General features: G+C 34.7%; 1 protein-coding gene across 1 annotated transcript in view; it reads right to left on the reverse strand.

Annotated features, from left to right (window-relative positions):
- Positions 1–14,620, reverse strand: part of AGMO (alkylglycerol monooxygenase) — a 384,539-nt gene that overhangs the window by 195,663 nt on the left and 174,256 nt on the right. Inside the window, exon 6 of the mRNA XM_057504558.1 lies at positions 12,355–12,458. Coding sequence (XP_057360541.1) covers positions 12,355–12,458 — 104 coding nt within the window. The remainder of the gene's footprint in view (positions 1–12,354; positions 12,459–14,620) is intronic.

The following is a 14,620-nucleotide window of genomic DNA, read 5'->3' on the forward strand; positions in this document are numbered from 1 at the left end:
ATATCGCCTCAGTTTTTCATAGTAAGGAAGAAGCTCTGATATGGTGCAATAATGGAAACAAATTTTAAAGCTCCATTTTTCCTAATGGATGGAAATGCCTGTGCCTTGGAAAAACAACTTACGCCTAAACCGCAGAACTGGTTAGAATCAACTAATAAGCACAATCTGCTGTGTTCTCCTAATGATTTTGATGCCTAAGAGTGGTTTCATGCTGTAAGAAAACATCTTATTAAATGAAAAACTAAACAACCAACTAGGAATAAAAATAATACAACTTCCAATTTATAATTTCAGGATTTTTAAAGTTAATATTTCCAAAAGACTAAGTACTATAGAAGCACTCCTTCTGAATATTACAACTTTATTTTAAAATTATTTTAAATATTTTTTCTCAATTAGGCCAAATATTATTTCAATGATGTTTAGTAATCATTATGCATTTGAAACTGGCCATTTACATAATCTCTTCTAGTTTTTATTTCAAACCTTAAGTCAAGAAAAATCTCAATTGTCATCACAAGCAGGATCAGTTTCATTATTTATAAATGTACTATTAATCAATGGATCAGATTAGTGAGCAACAAAATATCAGGCTCTTATTCAACATATCCACTTTCAAGCCTTGTACTATAGAATCTCTCTAGGATAATTCACAAAGTTCCTAAATTTCTTTAGACAGTTTCCTCAAATGAATCGTAAAGGAGAAAACCATTCAAAATCTAGCCATGTTTCTGGTCCCAGAAGATCTGTAGTACTGTGATTAAATTTTTTTGAAATATATCAAAATTGTTTTTTTACAGTACAATAGTAAAAGTATTTGAAACACATATATAACCTATGATTCAAATATTTTAAGTTAAGAAGCATTTTGGAATCTTTGAGATGTAAATAGAAATGTAAAACAACTTATCTTTGAAGCTTAATAAATAGTTCTGTTTGGAAAGAAAGTGCATATATACCAGATGAATATTTGTAGTTAATTATAAATCATTACAATTTTCAAAGTGTGGGGAAATAATCCTTTGAGATAATAACAGCTATTACGGCAAAGGGGTTTCTAGCGGCAAACAAGTTGTGAAGTGGTAAATTAACCAAGTGAAGTTTCTTGGTCACAGAATTTAGAATCTTTACCGTGCAAATGCAAACCACAGTGCTGTTAGTCCATAAAATACTTTCTTGGATTACATTTCCTAAAAACACATTTGATGAAACAATGTCTGAAATCTTAAAAATCAGTTAATATAATGAACCGACAATAAAAAAAAATAATCTCAGCATGAATTCCAAAAAAATGACATTTCCAATAGAAATAAACAAGTAGTAGTAATAGAAGTAAAGATGTAGGTCAGAGAGTCAGTCACATGAAACACATGAAAGTTAATGTCTTGTGATTAATATAGTACTTTAAAAGATCTAATGATACAATCAAGGTTATAATTTCTAAAATTGAAAGCAGCTTTGTAAATGCTGGCCTGGTATGAAAATTCTCAGTCATCTTCTCTGCCTCCAGTCTTCATATTCCCTCGTCCTCTATAGTTTCTAAAATGAATTGAAATGCCACTTCCATCATAAAGCCTCAAATATTACTAATTTGGTGGAAGAAATTCCTCCTTCCTCAAACTTAAACTCTCAGAACTTGGGTCAGGGCATATTATACTGTTTACTAAATACATCCATTTCTACCATGCATTCAAGCTCATGTCCTCGATTCCAATACCCTTTAGCCTTAAATCACACCATCTACCCTTTATTATCTTTTGTTAGAAGTCATATGTAATAGACTCATAAAGGAGAAAAATAACCCAGACCTCTATGTGTGAGAAGAGAATGAGGCTAGAATTAAAGGTGACCTTAGTCTAACAGACAGCTGAGTGGGTTTCAGTCTGTCATCAAGGAAATGTGCAGGCAAGGGCTGTCTGAGGAGACATCATGAAGCAGGATGTGGCCGGGTGTTGAGGGGGAACTATAAGTACTCTGGTCTTGCTGAAGGCACTGGAGAGTATAGCAAGAAATTGATTTGGACCATGGGATTCAGGGATAGAGCTCAGTGAGTCTTTGAACCCCCTTGACATCACTACAAAAAAGTGTTGTTTGTGTGCATGGAGAAACATGCAATTTTCTGAAAAACAATCTGTTGCATTCTTCAAGGAGGCTCTGAGGAATCTGTGACTCGGCACAGCCAAACAAAAACAAAAGCAAATTTAGACACTGGGCAAACCAGGGAGGGGAACGTTTTAATGCCATTCTAAGGAGCCTGGATTTATCTGAGGCCTTGAGGGAGAATTAAGGTTTTATTTTTTTTAAGCTTGTAAGAAAATAAAGATAGATTTGAAATGTCATTTTAATAATGCACATTTAACCATAATAGTAACCATGATCAGGATGGGAGAGGCAGCACACAAGAGATCGCAGGATTTGGTGACTAGTTAAGCACAGGAGATGAGAAGGACAGAGGAGTATCAGAAGATACCCAGATATCTAGCTTATACATCAGGTGATGGTCACCAGGATGGTGAAAAGGAAAAAGAACAGGCTTATCAAGTTCAACTTAGGGAATGCTGTGTTAGAGTTCTTGAGGTATATCCCAGGAAAGTGGCTGAGTAAGCACGTATGCTGTGCAAATATCAAGTGAACTGAAAAAATGACACTGGGTTTGCAGGTATAGATCAGTGGAGCAGCAGGCCTGGAATCCAGACCTCAAAAAGCTTAAAAATCACTCAAAGAAGGAGATGAAATGCAGGTAAGGATAACTTATTTCTCTCTTTCCCTGACAGCAAGAAAAGGGGACCTGGAGGGATTCCTCAAATTGAATATATGTATGAGGAAGATTTTATGGGTTTATTTGCTTATGTGAGAGACATGAATATATTTATGGCATATTCAGGAGTCAGTTGAGAGGAAGAGGGACAAATGTCAAAAGTAGCTGATTGAACAAAGTCCAGGAGAGGAACTGAGACAGGAGCAAGGTCACCAACGTTAAGGGTTAGAAATTCTGAAGAAAGGGGAACACTTTCTATAAAATTATATGTAACAAAGCATGTGCACTTGTGAATTTACCAATCTTAATGAAATATCTGAACAGAAATGAGAAAGACAGAAAATGGGAAAAAGTCACATTTCTCACGTTTAAATACGCACCTGACAGAAAGGGGGTAGCAGAGGAGAAGGGATCTTCAGAAGACTGTGGGATTCTGGAAAGGCTTCTCCCAGGAAGGGAGGCGGCTCACGTTCATAGGTCAGTGAGCAGCACTGACAGCTCAGCTGTGTCTGGAAGCCACACAGGGCAGAGCACCATGCTGCCCAGCTGGTGCCAGAGGGCACCCACAGTGCTCAGCAACCTGGGTGTGGAGCGAAGAGGGTGGGTGACTGGATCCAAGCACGGCTTGGGGATTTCAGGGCAAATGTTAACAATGGGAGGTAGACTGTACTTTCTAAAGTCATGGAAATTGAGCATGTTAGGCTGGATAAAATAGGAAATAAAGCCACGGGGCTTGGTGAACAGGGAGAAAAACCTGGTGGAGGAAAGCTGTCCACCAGTTAGCTGTTGAACAGGATGTTTAAAGTTAAGTATACAATTACTTTAAGGGAATGAAAAAACCTCTTGAGCTGCAAGATTCATGTCTACTTTATTTTAATAAAGTAGCTTAAAATTACTAATTTCTATACTTCTGTAATCCTCATTTTGCAATATTAAAGAAATTTTCTTTTGAATTGAGAAACTAAGATTGAATAATCAAGTATACTGATCCACATTTCTAAAGACTATGATTAGTAATAACACAAAACCAAATCCTCTGACTGCAAATAGAGTACTGATGTCTATCCTTAAAACACACCTACTTAAATTATGTTTGGAGTAAGTGTTTAGATTTTTAATTAGAAAGCCCTATTTGGTTTCTATTTAGAAAAGTCTTTAGGTAATATAGGCCCATCTTTCTGTTTCCATTTCTCTGCACTTATCCATTCTCCCTGTTTCACAGTCCACCTTCTTATACATCCTATATTCTATAGCCATACTTACACTCTTATGGGTTGAACTGATATTCAAAAAGATATGAGAAGTCCTAGCCCCCTAGTACCTCAAAGTGTGACCTTATTTAGAGATAGTGTATTTATAGAGTTAAGCTAAAATGGGGTAATTAGGATGGATTCTAATCCAATATGACTGGTTTCCTTATTAAAGGGAAATTTGGACCCAGACACAGGCATGCACACAGGAAGAACTCCATGCAAAGATGAAGGCAGAGCTCAGGGTGATGTGTCCACAAGCTAAGGACCAAAATTGCCAGCAAACCATGAGAAGCTGAGGGAGAGGCATGGAACTGATTCTCTTTCACAGCTCTCAGAGGCCAACCCCACCACCACCTTGATCTCAGATTTCTAGCCTCCAGAACTGTGAGACAATAAATTTCTGTTGTTCTAAGCCAGTTTTTGGTAGTTTGTTATGGCAGCCACAGGAAACTAATATACATACCATACGTTTCTCCTGTCATTTTAAAATTTATCATGCTTTTTCATAACTTTGTGTTTTCATAATCATTCTCCTTCTACATGATATTCTATTATGCAGAATACACAACCTAGTCCATGGAAAAATTTGAATCTTCTTGCAGGCTGGGCTCAAGCATCGTTTCCTCTGTGACGGTTCCCCTGACCCACCATGATTCTCAGAGCAGACACCCTTCTCTAAAACCTCAACAACTTGTGTTTCAGTGGCTGTGGACTGGCTTGAATCCCCCCAAGGAGAGCAATCACCTTAAGAACAAATTCATTACCTTACTTTGGTGTACATCCCCAACCTCTACCACCATGACTGGCTATACCAGTCAAGAGTGTAATGGAAAAAAAATGAGTGGATGCACTTCTGAAAATAAGAACATTAACATGTAAAGTGTATAACTAGTTGTAGGTGTTTTTAAAGTGACAATAAAATAATGCTGTTTTATGTTGAGTTCTTCACTATGATACTCCTTATCTATCCTCCATTTTAAGGACTAAAAATGACTATCATATTTCTGTAATGAAAAACACTGAAAAATCAGAGAATAATTTTACTTTTACCAAATTTCAAAATGACTTGGTAAGTCATCTTCCTGATTCCTGCCAGAATCAAGGCGCTGAAACTGGTCAAGACACAAACTGGCAAGGGCTTCATTATTTAATACATGGGCATAAACTTGTCTCATTTGCCATCTTTGGATGGTGGGAGAGAGTACTGAAGGGATGCCTTGGAGTTCTTAGGCAAGGTCCTGAGAGAAGTTTGGTTTCTTTACTTCATGGAGGGGCTCACAGCATGCTTTCCTTATGTGACATAAAAATTACAAGAATTTTTTCCCAGCGCACTTGACTGCATTACATCAAAGTTGTTAGTTTCTTGTGTATTTCTTCACATTTGTCTTTATATAACTATATAACTCCAACCCCCACATTTTTAAATAAAATATCTACTTAAGCAGTTTGACAGGGAGTATGATGTAATAAAAAGACGAGATTTCACTACAGGTTCTTCTTCAGTCTTCTAAGTTAAATAAAAGCAATATTATGCATATGAGTCATACTTGATATTGTTCAAAGAATTTTTAAACTCATTACTTAAGATGATCTTCAAAATAACAATACAAGAAAGCAGAGCAAATATTCATTGCCCTATTTCATGAACAAAATCACTGAGATTCAAACATTAATTGATTGGTTCAGAGGGGCAAAGCTAGTTAATAAAGCTAGGATACAGACTTTTTTATTCCTAATGAACTGCTTTCTACTCTTTCCTAAATTTAATTAATACATATTTTAAAATTATGCTAAAAATAATAAGATCATCATATATTTAAACATTCCCTAACATGCAGTAATAAGGTTTTCATCAATTGATATTATATTGATATTTCCTTCCTTTGATGGTGGTTAAAATTTACCTCTTTTTAGATTACTAATACAGATTACTACTAAAAACATATTTTACTAGTCTTATAATATTGATTATAATGCCAACCAGAATGTAAAACAATTTCAATAACTGAAAGATACTATAGTGCTAAAACAAAGTTACTCAACCCAGTCATTTAAAGTAAATTTAGTATGCTTTTAAGAGTTACACTTAGCTCCTTGAATGTAGATATCTTAACTATAGGTTCATATTTTGAAAGAAATATTAAAATATATTTTATCCTAAAAGGTAAATAAGTTACTCATCCTGTGCTCTAACTTTTGGAGGATCTATTAAATCAAAAATACTTAAATGAATGACAAATTTAATCTAGTTCACTTAGAAAAATATTTCCTTTGACACATTTATTTTAACAACTATAAAACTTATAAAATTTCATTCATTCGTGAAATGTACATTTGTTAAGCACTGACTGCATCAGATACTTTATACATACTAGGTATACAGCAAAGAAAATCAGACCTAGATTAGTTATTTTAAAGTTTACAGGCTATCATGAAAGTCAATGATGCAAATAATTAGTACTATAATAGAGATATGCAAGGGTTTTATGGGACGAAAAAAAAAAAGCGACCTGGGCAAAGTTAGGAAGCCATCTGTAAGAGGAGGAATGAATTGAATCTTGAAGGCTGCAACAATCAGAGGTAAAGGGGAAATAATGTTCTAGGCAGAAATAACTGCATGTGCAGTGACATATCAAGGCATCATAACATGGTAGACTTAGAGAATTGAAGGTTAATTGTTAAATTGAAGATAGGGTGACAATGGGAGAGTACGGAGATAAGATTGGAGAGGTGGGACCAGTTTTTGACTGTGTGTGTGATAAGGAATATATGAGATTCTTTTCTCAAAGTTATAGTGGAATTTAGCTTGTTCAGTGCTGGTGTTATAGAAATGTTGACAGTGATGATGGATTACGGGATTAAGAATGGAAAAATAAAGAGTTAGTTCAGAACAATAACTAACTCTAAATAGCATTGGCTGAACCATTCTTCACATGACTCCAGAAATCAATGTCTATTGATAATGGCTACTTCTAAATATTTTTCTAGAATAAAGTATACCATCTATAGTGGCCATGGGTATGAAAACATAGGAATGTACATGTAGTTGTGTCTTTTGATAAACTATTTATTTTATAATAATTTTAATTTGTAAATGAGTTGCAAAGACAGCACAGAGAATTGCCACATACACTCTACCTGGTCTTTCTCTTATTAACATATTACTATGCTGCATTGGTACAACTAAAAAGCTAACACTGGTGCATTAGTATTAACTATTAACTAAACTCCATACCTTATTTAAATTTCACTTGTTCTTTCTCCCCCTGATGTTCTTTTTCTGTTTTAGGAACCCACCCAGAATGCAACATTACATTTAGTCCTAAAACCTTCTAGCTTCCTATGTATGATCCGTGATAGTCTCTCAGATGTTCTTTGTTTTCATGACCTTTACACTTTTGAGAGGTACTGGTTAGGTATTTCACAGAATGTTGTTCAATTCGGATTTGACACATGTCTTTTCTCATGGTTAGACTGGTGCTGTGGGTTATGATGATGAAGACCACAGGGGTACAGGGCCACTCTCATCTTAGCTTTTCTTCCAGAGGGTATATGCTATCATCAGGACATTCTTATCACATCTTATCAGCGGGTACATGCTAGTAACAAGATATATGAGGATGTTAACTTTGATCTGAGATTCTGTTCCTCAGTTTCTCTACTCAAAAGTTACCCTTTCTTCCCACCCCACCCTTTGTCCCTTTTCCATACTCTTTTCTTTACAAACGAGTTACTAAGTACAGTCTGCACCCAAATGGTAGGGGTAAGTAGGGCATTAAGCACTATATTATGGAGGGGAGCAGTATCTATATATATTATTTGGATTTTTCTTTTGTAATTCTTTAAGTGAGTTTGTCTCCCATGTATTTATTTATTCAATCATTTATCTATACCAGTATGGATTGATTTCAAAGATGTTTATTTCATACTTGGTATTAGTATAACTCCACACATTTTGTTCAAATTGTTAAGGATTTTGGCTACTGGAGCTCTTTCAATATGTCTTTTGTCATATGCCATTATTTTATTTTTTGAGCACTTCTAAGGCTTTTGAATATAAAACTGTAGCATTCAGGTATTTTATCTATAAAGTTGGAAGAAAACAAAACAGTAATCCTGACACTTTTTCTATTATGTAATATCCATGGGTTAAAACAGATTTTATTATTCACAAAGTGGAGAGATAATCATGTTTAAATCATTGTATTAAGATGTGTAATAAAAGATTAAAGTAGCATGCAAAACCAGATATTTCAGTATACAGTTAATAAGGTCCACTTAGAATGACACTCCATCAATCACAGCTCTTTGGGAGGAATAATATTAAATCTTAGCATAAAACTGGCTAAAAAAATGGGCAAGTAGGTTTAGAAATTTTCCTTAGCTACTTTAAATGACAGGTCTGCCACCTTAATTTTCATAGTATATCAAAGAAAAGCACTCTAATCTTAGTTGTGCTTTTCATTTCACAAATCAATTTTCAATTCAAAGACATGACCATTTATAATTTGTTCTAAAATACACTGTTACTTTAGTAACTACCAAATTATACTCCTTAAATAGCAGTGTTGATGAAGGGAATCTTACAAAAGACCCCCCAAAAAAATGAAAGTGAAGAGAACTGACAACTCTGATATTAATGTCTAGAAAGACGTCACATACTATTGACCATCACAGACCCTTAAACCATCTGGGCTATCTTCAAACACTAGATGAGAATCCAGGCTGATATACAATTTCTCTACCTTTCACTTCCCACACAGCAAGTTCTCCAGTGGTCCCCTCTTCCCTGTCCCAAGATTAGTAGCTTGTGATGCATTCCCAACGCTCACTGTTACTGAGCATATTTTCTGTGTCCTTAGCAAAGTTATAGGAGTTTGTAAATGGAATTGATTCTAGCAAAAAATAGGTATGAACCTGCATTTCACTAAAATTTTCAGTAATCTGTAATTTTGAATCAATTGACTTAATGAGGAATGACATAAGTGAAACCCAGAGAAAGATTACCATAAACTGGGAGTCATATGTCTGGATCCAAGTTCCAGCCAGTAACGTTCAATACTATATGATGTAGCGGATTCCTCTGAGATTTGCTTTGTAACTTTAAAAATAGATGATCTAAATATACTACCTCAAAACTTTCTTCTAGCTCTGAAATCTACAATGTTCTGATAAAAATCTTCCTTTTATCATTTTTCAGATAAGCAGTTCACTAACTGCACTAATTTCCTTGGAGCAACTTCAAATACAGCTACATCCTTTTTTGGAGGCTTTCTCCCCCAAAGTGCAACTAGCAAAGCTAAGAGTTATCCATATGCAAAGAGAAAAATAAAAATCAAGAGAGAATAAAGATGTTTATGGTTATTATTTTGCTCAGTCATATACTCAGTCTATTTTATGCATGATAATAAAAGTTTGTATTAATGCAGCTACTTCTTAAGGCAACATAGGCAATATCCCATCCCTCCACTTGGGGCCTGTTCTTTCCTCCATTCACTGGAACCCTAAACCAGTCAAGCTAGGCAACTCTGTAATAGGTAGTATATGTATATACACATATATACATACATACATATATATATATATATATATATATATACACATGATCTTTATTTTCCACCTATATTGCTTAGAGCTGTGGTATGTATTAAATCGTATCCCTTCTGCCCAAAATAAATTCATGTGTTGAAATCCTATCCCCTTATACCTCAGAATACAACTTTATTTGGGAAATAGGGTCATTGTGGATGTAATTAGTTAAGATGTGATCAAAATGGAGTAGAGTAGACTCCTAATCCAATAGGACTGGTGTCCTTTTTTTTTATTAAGGTATCATTGATATACATTCCCATGAAGGTTTCACAAGAAAAACAATTTGGTTCCTACATTTACCCATAATATTGAGTCCCCCCCAATACCCCATTTGCAGTCACTGTCTATCAGTGTAGTAAGATGTCACAGACACTACTTCTCTTCTCTGTGCTACACTGTCTTCCCCACGACCCCCTACACACACCATGTGAACTAATCACAATACCCCTCAATCCCCTTCTCCCTCCCTTCCCCCCTGACCTTCCCCACCCCTCCCCTTTGGTAACTGCTAGTACCTTCTTGGAGTCTGTGAGTCTACTAATGTTTTGTTCCTTCAGTTTTATACTCCAGTTTTATACTCCTTCATTGTTATACTCCACAAATGAGGGAAATCATTTGGTATTTGTCTTTCTCTGCCTGACTTATTTCACTGAGCATAATACCCTCTAGATCCATCCATGTTGTTGCAAATGGTAGGATTTGTTTCTTTCTTATGGCTGAATAGTATTCCATTGTGTATATGTACCACATCTTCTTTATCCATTCATCTACTGATGGACACTTCAGTTGCTTCCATTTCTTGGCTATTGTAAATAAAGCTGCAATAAACATAGGGGTGCATATGTGTTTTTGAAGCTGAGATCTTGCTTTCATCAGGTAAATTACTAGGAGTGGAATTCTTGGGTAAAATGGTATTTCTATTTTTAGTTTTGTGAGGAACCTCCATACTGCTTTCCACATGATTGAACTAGTTTACATTCCCACCAGAAGTGTAGGAGGGTTCCCTTTTCTCCACATGCTCACCAGCATTTGTTGTTCCTTGTCTTTTGGATGTTGGTCATCCTAACTGGTGTGAGGTCATATCTCACTGTGGTTTTAATTTGCATTTCCCTGATAATTAGTGATGTGGAGTATCTTTTCATGTGCCTGTTGACCATCTGAATTTCTTCTTTGGAGATTTGTCTGTTTATATGACTGGTGTCCTTACTTAAAAAAGAGAGAAATTTGGACACAGACACAGGGAGACCTCCATGCAAAGACTGGAGTTATACTACCTAAAGCCAAGCATCTATCAGAACCTAGGAGAGAGGACTAGAACAGCTCTTTCCTAAGATGGACCATGGCCATGCTGACAACTTGATTTCAGACTTCTGGCCTCCAGAACTGTAGGACAAAACATTTCTGTTGTTTTAAGTCACCCAGTTTGTGGTACTTTGTTAGGGCTGGTCTAGAAAATTAATACAAGCTGTAACACAGGTGTATAGTATGGGGGACAGGGGATGGATTTCTTTTAATATCCATTTCAGCATATGTATTAGTGCCATGACTGGCTTATAGGCTTGTTTGCCTATGCTGCTGTTCGGGTTAGAACACATGCCTGTTTATTTTCCTTTTAGTTATGAGGCATCTGGTTTCAAATATGGGGCTCTTTACCTTCTATCTGTATAGTTAACCTCACTGATCTTCAGTTCCTGATAAAAGTAATACTTGCTCTAGCATAGTAACTTAACTGAAAAACAAAATTGAGGCACATAGAGGGGAATTTAGTGAGAGGTTAGGACTGGGGACCCTGCAGCCAGGCTGAGTAAGATCCAGTTTTATTCCTCCCTTTACTAATTTTGAGATTGAACTATGGACTCAGTTCCATTATTTTAAAGTGCGAGTTATAATAGTACCTATGTCTTCTAACACTGTCACGAAGATTAAGTGAGCTAATCCATAAAAGGTGTTAGAAGACTGTCTGGCACACAGAAAGTCCTCAATAAATGGTATTTAATAGAAGTGCCTTGCCAACTACAAAGAATCATACAAATGTTTGATCATTATAATTTATTGTTAATAAAGAGCTTGCTGATGCAGGCACTTACATATTGACAACTCTGACTTTCGTGCATTTTAGCAGCAGTATTTGGATCACTAAGGACAGTCACAGATGAGGGCGGTTACCAAGTGGATCTTCTCTACCCAGTGAAATGTCAGAGCCTTAGAACTAGAGATTATTTCTGGTATTAATTAGTTTTGTCATTTTTGTATGAAAATATTTTAGAGCCAAATGAGTATCATACTAAATGCTTATATATATATATATATATATATATATATATATATGTAAATAAAAAGCAAGAGATTTTAGATTTTACTTAAGCACGTGGACATGGGAATTGATTTTTAAAAACTACTTTTAAAAGTCTCCAATTAAATTTTTATTGGCATATATTTGAATTTAGATATAATGCCCACATATCATTCTCATTAGATGATAATAAATAAAAAATAGCCACTTTCTTACCTTGCTTGTACCTCAAGGTGAGTTTTTTTGGTCAAGTAAAAGATGACCATTAAAAAACACCACTAGCTTCATGTGCGTCTGGCTTTACAGAGAAGAAAGAAACATTTTAGTGTCTGGCCTTACAGAGGAGAAAGAAGGGTTTTGGCAAAACACCTTATTAATTTAGTCAGAGAAAACAGAAACAGTTGAAACTTTTAAAAATGAATTATATTATCACATTTATTTGATTTCATACAACTTACCCAGGAAGTATATATTTGGATGACAGACTGTCTCAGTGCTGTGGACAAGTTATAGTCTTCAGAACTGTGGTGTGTTTGGTGTCCAGCCCACATAATATTAACCTCTGCAAAACACATAATTTGAAATGAGCCATTAGAATAAGAACAAAGCAACTTCCATTTTCAGTATGTATGCTGCTCTGTTCAGTGAGGAAGAAAAATCTGGAGCATCTCTGTAAAAGCTAGCCAATATAATTATAATTAAAATAAGCTGTCTCACATCACTTTTGGAAGAAGCGAGAATATGAATTACAAACAAAAAGATGAAACATAGCCAGTAAATATGTATAGTGTGTATGATATAATTAAATGCCTCCAGCAAACTGAAATGACTTCCAAAATTTACACTTAACTAACACATTACTGTATGACAAGATCATAAAAGCTAACTGGTAATGTTGTAACAATATAGTCAATGAATAGTGGTGAGTTTTCAGTATGTGATAACATATTTCTAATTAAAGAAGAATACACCAATGGGAAATACTTGGTGCATACATTGTAGAATGAAATATCACATAATATTCTTTCCTGATGCTTTTTAAGAAGCCTCAAAATATGTTTATTGATATAAGATTCAAAGCAGAATAAAATTTAGTCCTGAGATCTAAGATTTCATTTCTATTTACAGAAATATACTTGCTTACATTTAATAGTTCTTACCATAACTTGCTAAAACACTATACCATTTTTAAAACTGTTCCACATAATTGGTTTGTTTTCATAATAAAAAAGGAAATATAAGTTGTTTACTTTCATTACACATTATGCAGATTGCCCTCATACTGCCTTGCAATTCATATACACACAAAAAGTACAGTTGCTTGTTTTTTCTATGACAAATATGGCACTACCCCCTAAGTAGGTGTAATAAAAGAGAACCCACATTTTTCATTTTGTCCATTTTTTTCATTCCTACCAGAATTACAGATCAAGTTAAATTCTATCCAATTGAAAAAAAAGTATGTTCTTAGCTAAATGAACTTATATTTACATCCTTTGCTACAGATACAGGAAATATAATTAATCATGTGATTTGATCACTGTATCCCTACCAGTATAGATTAGAAATTCAATCTTTTAGGCTTATAACCTGGGTTATTGGCCTTTGCAATTGCCATTTCCTAATAGTTAACTGACACATGGCACAATAACTTGTTAGACAATTTAATGAAAATCACGGTATATGTATACACACACACACATTTACATATCTTCAATCGTGGTGGATTTCTTGCCCATTCATTTAGAAAATGAGAGTTCTCTGGACAATCTGTGTAGGGAATTAGCAAAAAAAAATTGAAAAAGAGTTTTGGCCAACAAAAGATAGCTCAGAGATATAAGGACTTAATTCTATAAGAGTGAGAAGATTATGAATAGACTTCTGATAGATAGGGAAGTCATTCTATTAAAGTCACATATTTTCAAATAGAGCAAGTATTTCATAAACCATCAGTTTATATATAACTTAGATTCTGATTGGTTGACATTTTAATAATTTCTAGTAATGACCCTATATTTCTACCCTAGCAATTAAGGAAATTTTTCTTACACAAATTGAGAACTGCTTCACCATAATGACCTCTAACTTCCCAGGCATAATCCTTGAAATAACCTAGAAACTAAATCTGTAGTTTATTTACTAGCCTATATAGCTATAAATAAGAAATATACAAAGAATCCTGTTGTCCTTGATATATTCAGATGTTGTGTGGAAGTTTATTAAGAGGAAATAAATGTGATGAATCTCCTTAGGCTTTTCCAATTTCATACAGATTGAGCCCTTGAAGTAATCTACACATCATTTTCTCTTTAGAACATACCCATTACTGAACAATTCAGAACCTATTATAAACTTCATTACAAATAAAAATATTAACCATTCAGGATTTATTTTTAAAAATTCATCATAATGCATCCATGTTATGAATTCACAAGAGGATGAGCTATTCAGATGAAGTGTAATTACAGGGTAATAATATATAGAGGAACTACAACCTTAAAATCTCCACAGAAGCTAAATGGTGGAACAAAGAATCCACAAAGTTGGAGGTTAAAGACCTGTCTATTTCGTTGTTTTAAAAGCATTTACTTCCTATCACAAACTGTGTGTAACACAAGCCTTCATTCAATGAAGTACAGCTGTATAAACAGGGTACAGTAACTGGATTATACTGTTTTACCTCTGTCAATTTTGAGAATTGGAGAAAACAAAAAGAAATAAAGG

Source organism: Manis pentadactyla, chromosome 7 (assembly GCF_030020395.1).
Source record: "Manis pentadactyla isolate mManPen7 chromosome 7, mManPen7.hap1, whole genome shotgun sequence".
NCBI lineage: Eukaryota > Metazoa > Chordata > Mammalia > Pholidota > Manidae > Manis > Manis pentadactyla.